The 16,526-nt window shown below is 58.2% G+C and overlaps 2 protein-coding genes across 2 annotated transcripts; both read left to right on the forward strand.

Moving 5' to 3' along the window:
- Positions 1–3,277: 3,277 nt before the first annotated feature.
- LOC107052416 (adenylate cyclase type 10-like) lies at positions 3,278–7,987 on the forward strand. The gene is made up of 10 exons (XM_015280753.3): positions 3,278–3,441; positions 3,690–3,794; positions 4,391–4,429; positions 4,902–5,045; positions 5,462–5,667; positions 5,922–6,015; positions 6,176–6,264; positions 6,778–6,969; positions 7,170–7,291; positions 7,873–7,987. Exons 1-10 carry the CDS (start codon positions 3,294–3,296, stop codon positions 7,967–7,969), a joined length of 1,236 nt encoding a protein of 411 aa, XP_015136239.2. The 5' UTR covers positions 3,278–3,293; the 3' UTR covers positions 7,970–7,987.
- Positions 7,985–15,431, forward strand: ADCY10L1 (adenylate cyclase type 10 like 1). The gene is made up of 15 exons (XM_040655890.1): positions 7,985–8,006; positions 8,209–8,398; positions 9,344–9,396; positions 9,612–9,765; positions 10,437–10,629; positions 10,929–11,015; positions 11,354–11,637; positions 12,052–12,185; positions 12,321–12,443; positions 13,046–13,300; positions 13,553–14,091; positions 14,210–14,317; positions 14,483–14,661; positions 15,037–15,235; positions 15,341–15,431. Exons 1-14 carry the CDS (start codon positions 7,985–7,987, stop codon positions 15,224–15,226), a joined length of 2,511 nt encoding a protein of 836 aa, XP_040511824.1. The 3' UTR covers positions 15,227–15,235; positions 15,341–15,431.
- Positions 15,432–16,526: the final 1,095 nt, after the last annotated feature.

The raw sequence follows: 16,526 nt of genomic DNA on the forward strand, positions 1-16,526 counted from the left end.
GGCAGCCTGGTCCAGGATTCAGTGTGGAGGCTGGTGGCCCTGCCTGTGGTGGGGGAGTTGGAGATTCGTAATCCTTGAGGTCCCTTCCAACCCGGGCCGTTCTGTGGTTCTGTGATTCTGTGAATATCCAGAAACTGTATGGGCAGTCCCATACTTTAGCCACTGCCCACATGGTTTTCTGCTCCTCATGTCATAGTTTCCAGTGCAGGCAGAGGGCGATGACTTCTGCTGATGTGTTTTCCAGTCATCTAACTTAAGCCAATGTGTTAGCTTCATCATTAGCCTGCCAGGTGACTGCAAGGCTTGATGTCTGGAGACACGGCCTTTCCTCATATGTGAGAAGCTCCAGGCCCCTACTCATCTCTGTGGCCATTCGCTGGACTCTCTCTAGAAGTTCCCTGTGTTTTTTTAACTGGGGAACCCAGAACTGGACTTACTACTCCCACTGTGGCCTCACCAGGGCAGAGTAGAGGAGGAGGACCACCTCCCTTGACCTGCTGGCCAGAGTCTTCCTAATGCACCCCAGGTTACCATTGGCCTTCTTGGCCACAAGGGCACGCTGCTGGCTCACGGAAAATCTGTTACCTACCAGGAAATCTAGGTCCTTTTCTGGCAGAGCTTAGGTCAGCCCGTAACCTGTGCTCTATTCGGAGCCAAGACTAGCCTCTCAACAGAAAAAACTGTGAAACCGTTCTTACCAAATGTCCCCACTACACAGACACACCACCCTGCCGCAGCACCACCACCAGATACCCAAAGCCAGTATCTGGTGAATTTATCCACTGTCATAAAAGGGGTGGCCTGTTTGCCGTCCCCCAACACAATCTTTTCCTTCTGTGTTGTTTGTTTGTTTGTTTGTTTTGTCTCTAAGGCAAGAGGAAACTGCACTGCCGCTCTATGGACGAGAGGCACTCTATGGACAAGAGAAACTCGCCTTAGTCACAAGGTAGACCGTGATTCTAAATGAGACCTTCTGAGCTCTCATGGATCATAGCATCTATGAACGGCATCTCCCCTGAACTGGGACACTCCCCAGGTACTACCAAATCCTATGCATCTGTTCCGCAGGAGTAGCTGTCGAGATATTTTACCAGATCCACATATTTCTGTTTATTTCTGTCTGTAGGAGCATATGTGTTTTGTATCTGTCCATACGTACATAGACTAACCAGAGAATTATAGAATCCTCAGAGCTGGAAGGAACTTTTACAGATCATCTAGTCCACCTCCCCTGCAATCAACTGGGATCACAGCTCAGTCTGCTTGCTCAGAGCCTGGCCTTGAAAGTCCGTCGTGATATACTTGAAGAAGTCAGTGATGTATCTGAAGATGATTCAAACTAATTCGGATCCAAACCATTGATTCAGCACCAAGGAAATGACTTTGATGGCAATTCTCACAATTTAGCTGCTGGTGCTGTGAAAGTATTGGAAAAGGCTGCCAGTTCAGGTTTTCTCTCTTGTTGATGTGTGCAAATTCAGATTTCCCAGGCTGCATTTTAGTAGCAGTTAACCCATCTTTGCCAAGGGAACATTTCAGACCAATCGTTGCAACCTTGCCAAAGAGCTGTCATTGAAATAAGGCTAACGATCGCAATAGGCTAAGATACTAAACCAAATACGACCGAGATTGAGAAAAGCACAGAGGCAAGTAAGAGCCTGCCGTAGTTTGGTGTGTGTGCCTTATCTCCGGAGGATGCTGTACGAGCTGCACGTTTGTTGTAACTTCTGCGTGCGCGCGTGCTGATGAAATTCACAATTATCCTTCCAAACTCCAGCAGAGGGCGATATTTTCCTGCATATGAGCGCAACCCTTCCCAAACTCACCCGAGCAAATTGCCAACGTGCGGTCCGGAGGCGTTAGCGTTATTCAAACCGCTTTTGGAGAAGCAAACACTGTGATCCTAAGTCTTCTTTTAGGGCGCCATTAAGGATAAATTAGGCGTATTAGTATAAATTAGGTGTCGGCGACAGGTAAGAAAAACAAACTTGGGAAATGTTTTAGAAAGTGATTATTTAGAAAATTAAGTGACTTTCTCCCCATTAAAACCTTTATTTTGGAAGTCTCCTTAGGCACAGAGTCGATGCTGGAGGTCCAGCAGCAGCCGTTCCGTAATGGGAGCTCTCCTCATCTTTGGAGTTGAACAAAGATCACAGAAATGATGTTGTTCAGCCCAGGATGATGAGTAAAGCTGCAGAAGGTCTACCGGTCTGTAGACTGTAAACTGGAGACTGCTCTATACTGGATGAGTAAAGCCGCAGAAGGTCTGCGCAAGGTTAAAAGAACTGCATAGGGAAGGGTGCGAGGCTCATGGCAATCAGCTATTGCCTCAAGCTCCATCTGCTTTCTTCTGCCTGTTGTTGCATAATGTCTGCAACACTACACAACCAGAGAAATTCTTTCATCCTCAAGCACGGCTTACACTATCTATGGCTCCCATTGCAATCCTGAAACGGAGCAAGCAATTACAAACTGCAAAGAGAAACAGTTCTGTGCACATCCACAGCTGTGTGTCAACAGCCACGCTTCCGTCTGGGAGCGTGCTGGCTTTGCAAAGGACTGCCAAGCACCTGATTCTGTGCAGAATTAAAGCAGACACCTCAGCGTGGACTCCGACTCTGCGCGCTTACCGGCTGCGTGCACCGGCCACCGGCCCAGCCCCCAGTCGGGATGAGGCGCTCATCACGACTGCAAAACACAGCACCGTAACAGCCACCGCAAAGAGAAGGAACTCCACCCAGTCACAGCCAGCACAAGCAGCCTGCGCGCACGCGCTGCCCGCCCTTCCGTTGCTCAGCCAGCTGCCGTCGGGGACCGGGTCCCGGCTCGCCGTGCCTGAGGCGTCTCGGAGTCCTGGGAACAGCCCTGGGCCGCTCCCTGCCGGGGGAAGCGGCTGCTCTTTCGGCAGCGGGCCCAGCCTGCCTTGGGCGCTGTCCTCGAGCGAGTGAGGAAGCCCTGGAGGCCGTGGCTCGGTGTCAAGGGGGAAGCCTGGGTCACGGCGGCAGCTGCTCCACGCACGGGCTACAGAGGACAGCGCTGGCAGCCCACTGCGTTGCCCCAAAGAGGGCAGCTCTCTGGGAGGTCGGCGATGACATTCCAGAGCGACATCCCAGGCGATGGAGGACATCACTGCCCGGTGATTGTGATGTCACTGTGGCAGAGGGTCAGCCGCCCCTCAGAGCGGCCCTGGGCTCACTGTGCCGCCTGGAGCGGTGGGCGTCTCGTCCTCGTCCCTCGCAGCGGGGCACGGTCGTCTTGTTCTGAGGTACCCCCGGTACCACAGGGCGCTGACAATGGCTTCTGCTTGGGAGAGGAAGTACTACTACTCCGATCTGGGGAAGAAAGTGGTGCTTCTCCCCAGCCTCCTTCTCCGTGAGGAGTTCAAAGACATTGGTTACCCCATGATTTTTGAGGGAGTGCTGCTCCTGGCCGATGTCTCAGGTGGGCTGGGCGTGGCGGAGCCCCCACAGACATGAGCCCATGGGACGCTCCAGGCCCTCGGCAGCTCTGCTGCGAGACAGGGTGGCCATCTTGTCACTGTGCAGGCCTCCTGCCGTGCTGCCCAAAGAGCGGGCAGCTTCTCCTGGGCCGTCAGCCATGGCTGTGACGAGCGCTGAGCTGGGGCCGGGGAAGGGGTGAGCTACCGGTGCACGCAGAGGCGTCCTGATTTGCGGCTGTCTTTCTGGCAGGTTTCACTGCCTTGGCAGAGAAGTGCATCCAGCAGAGCGGCCCAGAGAGAGGAGCTGAGGAGATGGTGCAAACCCTCAACGCCTACATGGGTGACATTCTGGAACGTAAGAGCCGTGCTGCTGGGCTGTCGGGCATCGAGCCCTGGGGCTCGCTCACTGTGGACAGAGCCGTGCTGGGCCGCCCGCTCCTGCCTGCCTGGAAGGGGCGAGGAGCCGCAGCCGGGCTGTCTTTGGTGGGGCCGGGTCAAGAGGTGGTGGGCACAAACTGAAAGGCGGGAGGCTTCGCTGGGCAGAAGGAGAGGCCTCTGCGGTGAGGTCGACTGAGCTGCGGCGCAGGTTGCCCAGGGAGGCGGGGGGGTATCCCCACCCAGAGGTCTTCACGAGGCCTGCAGATGTGGCCCCGGGCAAGCGGCTCCGGGTGTCTCCGCCTCAGCGGAGGGGTGCGCAGAGCTGGAGCAGATGCACTCCAGAGGTGCCCTCCTGCTTCCACCACGCTGTGCACCGCATCTCAAGGCGCTGCCTCCCTGCTAGCTGTGCGGCTTCCAGGGCTGTGGCTGCAGCGGCCCTGGGAGCAGGGCTTTCTGGAGCCGTGGCCTGGTCCTGCACCGCCACGGTGCTCCTCTCCAGGCGCAGTGGCTCTTCCCGTGGCTCCTGGATGAAGGTGTCCCTGTAACTCTGCTTTTCCTTCTCTTTGTCTGCAGAGGTGCTGGCTTTTGGAGGAGACATCCTGAAGTTTGCAGGTGTGTACGTAGGAGGAGGCAGAGTCGGTGTCCTGCTGATGCGCAGCGTCTCCCACGGAAGCCTCCTGGGTTCCACTCTGCTTTTTGCGGAGAGCAAAGGGGAACTGCTTTGCCTCCAGCTTTGAGCAGGGCTTCTCCCTGCAGGAGAAGTGGGGGGTGGGGGAGTGGGGGGGGCAGGGAGCCCCGTCTTTCAGTGCCGAGGGGCGCTCGCGGTGGGGAGTGTTGGCCTCACTGCTGTCCCCCACCACCCACCCTCTTGCTCTGCTGCCCTGGAGGTTGCTGTGGCTGGCCCAGCAGATGGGAGGGGTCCCTGAGGCCAGGCTGCCCCGGAGGTCCTTCAGGATGCCACCCTCCCACAATCCCCTCTTCCTCGGCACGCCGGCCAGCTGCCTGCTGCTGTCCCTGCGGCTGGATGCAACTGAGGGAGAGTCAGCCCTCGGGAGAGCCTTCACCAGCCCCTCGCTTTCCCCAGGGGATGCCATGCTGGTGCTGTGGAGAGCAGCAGGGCCTCAGCTGCCTACGGCCATCAACCTGGCGCTGCAGTGCTGCAGGAAGGTCCAGAAGAAGTACGGCACTTATGACACGCACAGTGGTCTCAAGCTCCACCTGAAGATAGGTACGGGCACAGATGGCTCAGCTGTGCCACATGCACAGCCCCAGTACCCTCCAGAGCCAATGGATAGCCTCCCCTGCCAGCATTTGCAGGGCAAGCAGGAGGCAGCGAGGGCGGGGGAGGCCGGGGCTCCTTCCCTGCCTGCCTGGCGTCAGCTGTAGCACAGGCCCCTCGCTCCCAGTGAGGGTCCCAGAGCACAGCCTGCTCCGTCCATGGGGGCCCCAACGTCTGACCCCGCTGGGAGGTAGAAACGCCCGTTTCTGGGACCCGTGGCGGTATGGGCCCGAGAAGGACGCACGAGGCCCTTCCCTTCCCTGGGCCTGTCTCCAGGCTGGGTGTCAGCTGAGCCTCTGTGCAGCTGGGGGCCGCCGAGTTCCAAAGGTTCCCTGTGTTCACGCCGCTGGTCTCTCTCTCCCCAGGGATCTCCGCCGGGATGCTCTCCTTCATGTCCGTCAGAGGCGGGGATCGTCAGTTCTTCTTCGTCTGCAGCGGAGCCCTGGACGAAGTTGTCAAGGCCCAAAAGCTTTCGGCTGCCCATGAGGTAGTGCTGTCACAGACCTGCTGGGAGCTGTGTGATCAGAAGCGAATCAGGGCCAAGCCTCTTGCTGGCAAAGGGGCCGTGAAGGTGAGTGGATGGGGTGTCCTGGAGCCCTTTGGAAGACCCGCACCTGGGTGGGGAGGCGGCTGAGAGGCTGAACGTGGCCACAGCCGTAACCGTAAGCGTAGGCAGAGAGCCGAAGCTGTTGGCCTTGCACCTCAGCTGAAAGTCCAGAGAGGTGGGCTTGCCCTTCTCTGGGAAGTGAGAGTGGAGGGGCAAGCCCCGCGCCCTGGGGCTTTTGGGGAGGCCAGTGGCATTCCTTTCCTCCTGTGTGTCTTCAGGTTGTGGGAATGAGGCGCTTAGCTCGCCGAGAATGGAAAGATGCTGTAGTCCAGCTGAGCAGTGCCAGAGGGGAGAGGCATTTGAAAGGGACGGGTGAGTTCCTTGTCCTGTGACTGGCTGGAAAGGTGGGCCCTGCCTGCTTCACAGGCACGAACAGGAGCAAGCACAGCAGAATCTTTCCCTCGCCGTGTCCAGCTTCCCAAGGCCCTGTAGGCCTGCCCTGCCAGTGACGGCCTGCGTTTCCTTTCCTTAGGCCTCCGAAGGCCGACTCTTAGGATGTGCGATGATTCTGAACTGGCAGCGAGGCTGGAGAAGTACTTATCGACAGCTGTTCTCCGGAAGGTATGGCCACCACTGCTGGCGGCTGCGTGTAGGGAGGGCAGAAAACAGTGTGGAGCTCTTGGGAGAATGGGCAGCCAAAAGAAAGTGCAGTCTGAGGCGAGAGCCCGACGGAGGAAAAGAGATGCCAGGGCTGCTGGGGCCAGACGTACCCAGAAGCTGTCCGTTTGTGCAGCTCCTCTGAGAGGCACGGCTGGTGAGAGGCAGACTTCCCTCTGTCTTTTGCACGGCTGTTGTTCTGGAGATTGCGCAGGCATGGGGGCGGGAGCCTCCGGGGGGCTCCGGGACAAGATCCCGCTCAGGAGCCTAGGGGAGGGCAAAGAGTCTTCCCTCGTGTCTGCACGTGTCACAGGACAGAGCAGCTTTGTGCCAGGACTCGGTACCTGGGAGGACTCCCCCATCCTCCAGTAGCACCTGGCGTTGCCTGCACGCCTGCTCTCCCTCGGTGTCTGCTGTGGGCCCAGAGAAGCCCCTGGGAGAGCAGGCTGGCAAAGCTGTTGTGCTCTGCTCTTGCAGCTTCGTGAGGACGTGCCGCTGGAGCTGTGCTCTGAGCTACGGCCCGTCACCAGCCTCTTTGTCCAGCTGAAGTTTGCTGACAGGATCAACGCAATCGAGCTCAGCAGCAGCCTCGGTGACTGCAGCAACACGATTTCAGGCATCATCAGCCCTCACAAGGGTGAAATCAACAAAACTCTTCTGTTTGACAAAGTGAGTGCGTGACAGCCATCGCACCCCTGGGGTGCCTCTGCCTGTTTGGCAGCAGGGGAATGGGAAGCCGCTCTGCCCGGCTGCTGGGATCTGTGGGTTGACCTGAAGCTCCGCTGGTCTCCCCGGTGCCTGCGGTGGAATGCATCAGCTGCTGGCCATCGGTATTGTAGAACAAGATGTATTGCACCTCTTCTTTGCAGGGCTGCACCTTCCTCTGCGTGTTTGGATTTCCTGGAGAAAAGCTGGCCCACGAGATCACCCACGCCTTGGAATGCGCTATGCAGATCTTCCACATGACCTCCATGGGCCTGAGAAAACTCCAGTGAGTGCACGTTATGGGGCGTGTGTGCTGCCTGGGACGGCACGAGGGGAATGATGAGCAAGAGACGTGCCCTCTGGCTTGTCCTCCTTCGCCCCTGGCAGGAAGGAGGCGGTGTCTCAGAGGTGACAGGTTAGCCCACGGCAGCCAGGCACAGTCCCCCCAAGTGCCGCCTGCCAGTCACCGTGTCGGAGCGAGCCCTCACCAGGGCATGGAGCTCCTCAGCTCCTCAGGCCAGGAGCAAGGCCTGGGCCCGGTCCCTCGACCTCCAGTGGCTGCCATTGTGAGTGTTGTGCAGGCAGCAGCTGCTTGCCTCCCCGCTAAGGAGAAGAGCCTGTGGCCTGGTGCAGGTTGCAGCCATCAGGCCTCGGGGGAGGGCTCCAAACGGTCCTGCATGTGCCCTACCTACGTCTCCTGCCACCGGGGCGTGTTGCGCCCCAAGCTCTCCAAGTCCCCAGGACCCATGCTGGTGCGTGTGGTCCCAGTGCTGAGGAGGGGGGGGAGAGGTGGGAAGGGATGGAACAGGGCGAGCAGGACTGCAGCAGGGCTGCTGCTGAATCCACGCCACTCTCTCTGTGTGCCAGGCTAGTGTCTGTTGGGGTCAGCAGCGGGGCAGCGTTCTGCGGCTTCACTGGCCATCCCGAGAGGTTTGAACACACAGGTAGGGCTCCTTTGTCTTAGGAGTGTGAGGCTGGCATGGGTCTGCTTCAGTGCATCGGTGTGGACGAGGCGGCTGGGCTGAGGCAAGGACACGCTACAGCCTGCTGGGGCCTTGGGGCGGGAGGATGGGCTCAGAGACGTGCGGTTCCCTTTGGGTCCGCTTACCCTGCAGTTGGGTTGGCTTGTGGCCGGGAGGGGAGGTTGCCCTTGGCCTTGAAGGTTTCCCAACTGCGCTGACGTATGCTCTTTCTCTGTGGCAGCCCTTGGCTTTAAGGTGAATTTGGCCGCCCGCATGATGGTGGCCTACCCGGGGGTGGTGTCCTGTGATGCAGAGACCTGCGCGGCCTCTCGCCTGCCCAGCTACTGCTTCAGAGCGCTACCAAAGAGAAACTTGAAAGGCGTTATCAGTCCCACCACTGTCTATCAATACGTGGGGACCACCGAGAAGCAGTAAGTGTTCTCTGAGCTGTGCACGTGAGGGGAGAGGGGCCTCAGGGGTACGACCTTGGCCGAGCAGAGGGCTCGAGTTCTGCAGCGAGACCAGGCTGCTCTCCCACAGACCTCCCTTGCCTGTGGCTGAGAAAATCGGAAGCCCTGGTGCGGGTCTGCTTTCTGCCTCTGTGCCCTTGTGCCTCTTGCTGCTAAGAGTGTGGAAATGATGGCACCGGGATGGGGAAGGCTGGCCTGTCTTTGGACACACAGGGTAGCCTTGCGCGCTTTGTCCGAGCGGCTTTCCTCTGAGCTTGCTGTGTTGTGCTTTGCTCCACCACGCGTAAGACTGTGCCAGTGGTCATTCTGCGGCATGGGGTGGGTTTTTTTCCCCAGCTGCTTCCCAGCAGGAAGCTCTGGGTCACTCGTGTTCCGCTGGGGAAAGGTGGGCTGCTGGCATGCTCTGCCTCCTCCTGCCTTCCTGCTCAGTCCTGTGCCGTTCCTCTGGGCCCGGCTCTGACCTTGTCGGTGGAGGGCCTTTTGAACACGAACGCTACCGTCTTTTGGAAACCGCTGCAAGACTTGAGCCAAAGGTGCCAGCAGCTTGGGCATCCCAAGGCGCTAAGTGACACGGGTCCTCCTTTCCAAGAGGCTTGTTTTGCGTGTGCAGGCTGGCAACGCAGTCAGCTAGCCAGCAGTACAGCCTGGCTTCTTTCCTCATCTTGGATTTCTTTGGTTGTTGCCTCCGGCAAGGGACTTTTGTTAGCTTCGGCTGTCGTGCTGTGGCTGCTGGGCTTCCTTATGCTCGAGGCTGTGCTGGTGTGTCACCTTGAGCTTTGGCCAGGGGAACATGCTCGGAGTAACATGCTGCTTGAGAGGGGGGTCTCCACTCCTCCACAGCAGGCTCTGCGTGCTCCGGCTTCTGACCAACTAGGCGACTCCTGTTTGCTCTTCTCCCCCTTCTAGACAACGTGACGTGGGCGTTGCCGAGGAGAGGTCACCCTATGGTCCCTTGCTGGGTAGGTGGAGAACTCATCCGAAGCCCACTTGCTTCCCTTTGCCCAGTGCTGGGGGCTCTGCTGTGGGTTGCCCCTGGCACACAGCTGAGCGCCACGCAGCCGCTTCCTCCCTCCCTCCCTCCCTCCCTCTCTGCTGCGGGATGGGGGAGAGAAGTAGAGGGGCTCCCCGCTTTTCAGCACGCTGCAGCAGCTCATTTCCTTGTGGGTCTGCACAGGTCGGGAGGCAGAGATTGACCGCTTTGAATTCTGCTTGGAGGCCTATAAGCATTTGGAAGAACCACACGTCCTGGCATTTGTGGGCATTCCAGGCTCTGGAAAGAGCCACTTACTTGCCGAGCTGGCCATTTTAGGCCGGGCTGCTGGGCACAGGTAAGCACTGTGGAGCTGTCGCTTTGGCACCCCTCTGCCACCCATCCCCTAGCGTTTGCAGAACGCAGTTCGGGTGCTGCTGTGCCCAGCCTTTGCACTGCAGCCTCCCAAAAAAGCCTGCTGCGGACCCAGCCAAGCAGTACCCACCTCCTCAGAGAGTTCCAGCTGGCTCTGTGAGCCACTGTTCTCCTCCTTTGTCCCTGGGCCGAGCACAAAGAGACAGAAAGAGCTCCAGCTGAGGAGCTGAGGGGAAGCAAGGTGGCCCATCTCAGAAGCGCTGCTTGCCCTCTGGCTGTTTTCCAGAAGGAGCACTGGGGCAGAAAAGCCTTGCTGCGGGCCGGGCGGCAGACGCAGACCCGCCACCTGCTGAGGCCTTCCTTCTTAACCCAATGAGTGCCTCTGCAGGGGGTGCATAGTGCGAGCCGGGCTGGGGCTGCAGAGGCGCAGGGGCCGCGGCCAGCCCTCCCAGTGACCCGCTTGCAGCCGCCCACGGGGGCTCTTTCTTATACGACGAGTGGAAAGCTCGGTCCTCTCCAGGACGCACTTGGAGAGTCCCGCTTTCCTCTGCAGAAAGGACCAGGCGGCTCACCTATAAAACACTGCTGTCCAGGCAGGCTGGAGCTACCGGGAGGCAATTCTGGATCTCAGCGCCTTCTGCTTTTGCACCGCAGGGTCAACGCTGTGGAACTGGCAGAGGAGAACTTGAAGCAGCCCTTCTCTGCCATCCGTCTGCTGGTGGCCAGGGCACTGGGTCTCCAGGCCGGTGAGACTTGCAGTGACAGGCAGCGCGCCCTGCAGACCGTGCTCCAAGGCACAATAGAAGAGAGCAGCTATTGCTTGCTCAACGATGTTTTCTTAGTGGAGGTGAGAGCGAGAGGCTGTCCTGCTTGGATGCTCTGCTGGGAGCAGCTCAGCTCAGGGCTGGGACTCGCAGGGCTCGTACCCCACCTGTCTGATTCCTGTGCCCAGGAGTCTCCCTGTGCGTGGGGTGCTCCTGTGCCACGCATGTGCCCTGGGTCTCTTTCAGCAACCTGGAAGTGGCATTGAAGGGGGGCTGGTGCTGGCCGCACGCAAGAGCAGAGGCATTCTGCTCTGAAGTCTTGCTTTGCAGGATAGGTGTGCCTAGACCCTCAGCTATGTTCCTCTCTGTCTTTCCTGGACAGTTTCCCATCACAGACGAGGTGTGCAGGATGCGTCACACTGAATGGAACAGTGCGTTCCACCTGACTTGTACGCAAGTGCTACAGAAGGTGAGCACGTCTCCCTCCTCCCGCCTCACAGGAGCCAAACAACCGTGCTGGCTGCGGGCTCCGCGCTGGAGCTGCCTGAGGGGGTGGCAGGATGAGGCGCCCAGGTCATGGCCCTTCAAGAACTTTGCCCAGCTTCTCTCCTTCTGCCGGGGAACTGATGTTAGAGGAGGCCTTACAGTCTCTCAGAAGCAAAGTTGCTAAACTCCTGGAGAGGGAGGTGGCCGAGGAGAGGCTTCTGGCTATCCCCTTGTCTTGAGGAGAGAAAGTCCTCCCCAGAAGACACTCAAGAATCCACCAGATTCCACTCAGAACCACCTGTTTTGTTTTTTTTTTTTCAGGTGCTTGGAGGGGAATTTGGCATATTTTTCGTCGACAACGCCCACTTCGTGGACTCTGAGTCCTGGTCTATCATGTGGCCCCTGCTCCAAAGCGTCACGGTCCTTATGGTCATGAGCTTAGCTCCGGGCCGTGACAGAGCAGAGGACATTTTCAAAGCTGCCACGGACAGCACAACATCGGAGAGAATCACCTGTCTTCGTCTGGAAGGGCTGAAAGCTTCAGACGTGGTGCGGAAAGCCTGCCAGGAGCTTGGAGTGCGCAGCATCCCCAGGGAGCTGGCAAGGTAAAGCCAAGTCGGGCAGCTCTTCTGAAGGGGTTGCATTTATGCTGACCACGGCTGGGAATCGCCCTGCAAAAAAGGCAGCCACGGGGCTGATGGGTCTCTCCTTAAGCCTGGCCATAGCAGGTGTGAGCTGAGAATGGGCAACTGCCACGAGGCAGTAGAGTGTGGATGGTGTCAGCCCTTTGCTGTTGCCGTGGCTTGCTCTTCTGTGCTTTAGGCACTGTCCAGCAGCCTTTCCTGATGGATTCCCAGGAACGCTGTGGGTCTGGGGGGCCCCAGGCACTCACGCCCCATCCAGAAGCCAGGCGTAGCCATGTTGAAGAGGCTGGTTAGCCTACGAGACCCGAGTGACTCACCACCCACCAGAACTGTGCTGCACCTTACTTCCCTGGTGTCGGTTGTGCTCCTGCCCAGGTTCCTGATCCAGAGAAGCTCTGGCATCCCATATTACTGTGAGGAACTGCTGCGCTCCCTGCGTTGCAACAACATGCTCTTGTTGCACACCGGGAGGCCGAAGGAAGGAGAGGACAGCTGGCAGAGCCTGATTGGTAAGCACCCTTGTTGCCAATCAGCTGTTGGCTGTGGTGCATCCTCTCCCGCACAGCCGCACCTTGCTGCTCCCTTGGCAAAACACCAGCTCAGCTCCTTGTTCATGCTCCCCGTGCTCTCCCTGTCTTCTGCAGCCAAGGCATCACCCGCTGTCACAGCTGCCTCAAGCCCGGGTACCGGGAGTGACGGAGAAAGGATGTGTGCCATCAGACCAGACGTGAACCTGGAGACCTCCATGCTGCCGTTTGCCTTGAAAGGTGAGGAGCTGAGCAGCGCTCGTCCAGTTTGTGGCTGTGCCCCAGCTTCATTTCCTGGGGTGCAGGTGAGAGAGAGGCTGAGCACCTGCGTGCTGCAGAGTCACCCCCTCAGCCTCAGGGCTCAGCCAGGAAGGTGACTCCAGTCCAAGCAGGCTGTGGTTTTCCCCTGTTGGCAGTGGACCAGCTCTGAGCTGACCGGTGAGCTGCACACCATGGGTGGGGGAGCTCTGAGTCCAGCTCTGGGCTGGTGAGAATGCTTTGTGTTCTCTGTGTGCACTGCTGGCTATGAACCCAGTACAGACCTAGTAGGTCCCCCTAGTAGGTGGGACGTGCATACCTGCTGGACCGTGCCCTCCCCATCACCGGTTGGGAGCGTCTGTCTGTCTGAGTGCCTCTGCTTTCCCTGGCTCCTGTGGCCTGTGACTGTGGGAGAAGCGGAGCCATCTTGAAGATATCAACCCTGGGCTCTGGTTGCCCAGCAGGTGCCGTCCTGAGGAAGGGAGGCCAAAGTCCTCCCTGTTTGCTCAGGTGAAACTATCTGGCTTCTCCAACCTCAGGCTCAGGGACAGGCAAGACAGAGATGTGTTGCTTCTTCTTGGCAGAGATTGCGCTGGCTGAGCTGGACCGGATGGATCTACAGAAGCAGATGGTTCTGAAGTTTGCAGCCATCATAGGGCCGGTGTTTACAACCCAGCAGCTGGTTCACATCCTTCCCATCTCTGTAAATCAGTGGATTAATCCACTGCTGGACATGCTGGTGAAGGACAACATCCTGAAGCGGCTGAAGAACACAGAGGAGCCGGAAGATGTGCAAGGTGCTCCAGAGGGGCCGGCCACCTCCGGGCAGGCAGGAAGCGGTAAGTGGTGGCTGCAGCGTGAGCCCAGGAGCGCTGGGGCTCCACAGGGCCCTGCTCACACACCTTTGTGCAGAGAGAGATTCTCAGTGGCTGTTGGAAGTGCCTCTGCCACTGTGCTAGCAGGCGCTGGTCGGAGCCCGGGCTGGGCTCAGACGGCAGCAGCACTCACCAAAGTGTGGCCTTTGCCCCAGTTGGGGCAGCTTTGAGGTCTGGCCCCCGCTTTGGCTGAGGCCAGGACTCATTGCCTTGCAGGGGTGGAGAGGCCCTCCGTGAACACGGGGTCCAGAAAACAACAGTCTGACGTCCTGGCCTTCTGCGCCCCACTGCTGTGGGAGGCGACGTACGAGCTGTGGCCCACGAGGGAGAGGGTGAACATTCACCGCCAGTGTGCCGCCTTCCTGGAGAAGCATGCGCACAAATGCCAGAGGTGCCACGGAGGGGACTTTGTGGCCTTCCACCGCTTCGGCGTCTCCAGCCCCCAGAAGCAGGGGAGCTGCCAGGGCTCTGCTGATGAGGATGACTGGTGCAGCTGGGAGGCCTTGGTAGTTGCTGGAGAACACCTGAGGAGGGCCAGGACCCACCCTGCAGAGGGCGAGATTCTGGCAGAGGGCGAGCAGACAACTCTGCGGGCCGAGGACGGTGGCGAGTGCTCCTGCCAGTGCGAAGCCATCGCCGAAGCAGTGCTTGTGCCCCTGGCTCGCCACTACAGGGCAATGGGCAGCACTTCCCAGGCCCTCTATTATGTGCTGGAGTGTGCGGCTGCCTACCTGCACGTCTCCAACAGCTACATGGTGAGTTACCCTGCTAGCCAGCACGAGCTGCATTAGCAGGGAGGAGGCCTGAGGGCTGACGGGGCTGGCCGCAGGCTCTGCACCAATGCTCACCTGCTGTCTGTGTGCTTGTTCCAAGGCCCTCATGAAGCTGAGCGAAGCAGAGGCTCTGAGGAGCTCCGTCAAAAAGGAAAGAAATGCCATCGACCGCTTTGAGGAGGCCATCTTCTTCAGCCTCAAAGGAGAGGTAAAGAGGCAGGCAAAAGCGGAGGGTGTCCGAAGAGATGCAGCCATACGCTTCCCCTGCTGGCAGGGAATGTTCCTGCCACAGCCAGCCCCTGGTCCATTTCTGCAGTCTCTGCAGGTCTTGGGCAAGTCCTCCACATCTGCATGCCTTCCTCTTCCTGTACAGGTCTGCAGTAACGTGGGATGTGTGAAGCTGGCCAAGGAAATGAGCAGGCAGGCGCTGAGACTGCTGGAAAAGCGGTTCCCGCGAACCCGTGCCGGGGCCTTTGTCAAGTCTCTGTGGGAAGGGTTGAAGCGTGCTCCTCAGGCCACAGGCAGAGCGTCCTTCCTTCCCCAGGAGGCTCGGTAAGCAACAGAAGGGACCACGCGGGAGAGGAAGAGCCCTTTTGTACCTGCTCCCACGCATCCAGGCCCAGGCCTGCCCGGGTTTCAGCCCATTTCCCAAGCCTTAGCAGGACTGAGGCATTCAGGCATGATGTGTGGGTAGAGCCAGGGATGGCGCTGCCTCACGCTGCCTCCCCTGCACAGCACAGGAGAAGAATGCACACCTTTGGGTAAAAAGCAGCTTGTGCTGACGGATGCTGTCACGGAGTCATCTAGATAAATCCCTTCTTCCAGCAATCTATCTGGCTAGCCCCACCGCCCTGCTTTCCCTTGCCCTGTCTGACTCAGTGCTCCACAGCTGTGCCTCTGGGCCCAACGGTTTCTCTTGCGTGGCAGGAGGAAGAAGCAAGCCTGGCTGGTTCAGCGGAGCAGATGCCTCGCCTTGCTCGAGGACCTCTACAGCCAGGAGGGCACATCTGGCGGACAGAGGTTCTCCCGCCTGGCAGCGCTCATGAAGGCCAACACGGACAGCAAGATGCACTCCTATCAGGCAGCAGACTCACACATTGGACAAGCCTTGAATTAAGGAAAATAGGTCAGGTTAAAAGCTATGTGCTTTCATGGCGTGCTGAATTGGCAGCTGCAGATGTGGCCTTGTGAAGCCAGCTTTTGGCTGCCCATAACCGATGCTTTTCTACAGGCTTAGACAACGAGTGCAGACAGCGGGTCTCCTGTTTCTCCAAGTGACACCGTTCAGGTACCCTACGTCTGGAATGCAGACAGCAGGCTAGGACAGTAGACCACAAATTAACAAAGAAGCAACAAATTGGTGGACGGAGTTGTAGCCGATGAGAGGACCGGCCAAAGCCAGGTGAAAGAATACAGTGAGGAAGACCATGGCCTTCATCAGAAAGACCACCAGACAACCAGCAAGAGATACCACGCATGCGTAAAAGAACTGAGACGTGGGGGCGGGGGGGAAGGGGGAAATGTCAATCTTGTGGAAGGGGGACTCATCGTAATAACCCAGCCTCTTCTTGGACAGCTAGTGCATATGTAAGCAGCTTGTTTTTGAAGTGTGTGCCTTTCCTGACCTGTGGTATGCAGGCTTGGAGGGATTACCCCCCTGCATCCGGCGTGTGAGCAGCGCTGAGTAAACATACCTGCTTTATAACTACTCTGTGGTTATAGAGTGTGATTCCGCACGCCAATTTGGCGAGCCAGCCAGGAGGCTCTTTGCTGGGCCATGGGGCTGGTCGGCCCAGGAGGCACTTCTGGGGCGCCCCGAGAGATTCTTGGAGAAGACTCCCTGGGCCAACACATCCACCATGGAGCAGGGAAAGAGCCCCGGCTGCGGACCAGGTATGTTGGGAACAGGGAAGCCGTAAGTCGTAAGCGCGAGAAGTAGATTGTGTTTTTGCAGTGGAGATTTCCAGTATTTCCGTATGTAGCACAGGATAAGTTGCCTTTCACAAAGAAAGCTCCTAAACAGAGTAAAGTTGAGGCTGGGGTGATCTGACCTAGGTACAGTTGGCGCAGGCACTAGGTCAGGTAACTCTATAGGGTAGGGGAGAGTCCGGTACAGGCCGGAACGAGTGTGCTAAGTTGAAAGTGAGTTGTTGAAAAGATTGTCCTCCAATCGCCATCAAAGGTACAGAACATACCCAAAGACAATAGGTTGGTAGCAGACATTGCGTAGAAGTGTAACGTAGCAACAGCGTCGGAGGACTGTGAGCCTGGGATGCTCAACCAGTGAGTGCCAGGAGAGGCTTGACCTGCATCGGACCCAGGGTATGTCACGGAATGGATTTCACGGGCAAGTTGTGCAGTTTCTCCCTTGTCAGTAGGGATTGCCTATTACTGCAGTAGTAGTAGGTGTTGCCCGT

The sequence above is a fragment of the Gallus gallus genome, chromosome Z (genome assembly GCF_016699485.2).
Source record: "Gallus gallus isolate bGalGal1 chromosome Z, bGalGal1.mat.broiler.GRCg7b, whole genome shotgun sequence".
In the NCBI taxonomy this organism is placed as follows: Eukaryota; Metazoa; Chordata; class Aves; order Galliformes; family Phasianidae; genus Gallus; species Gallus gallus.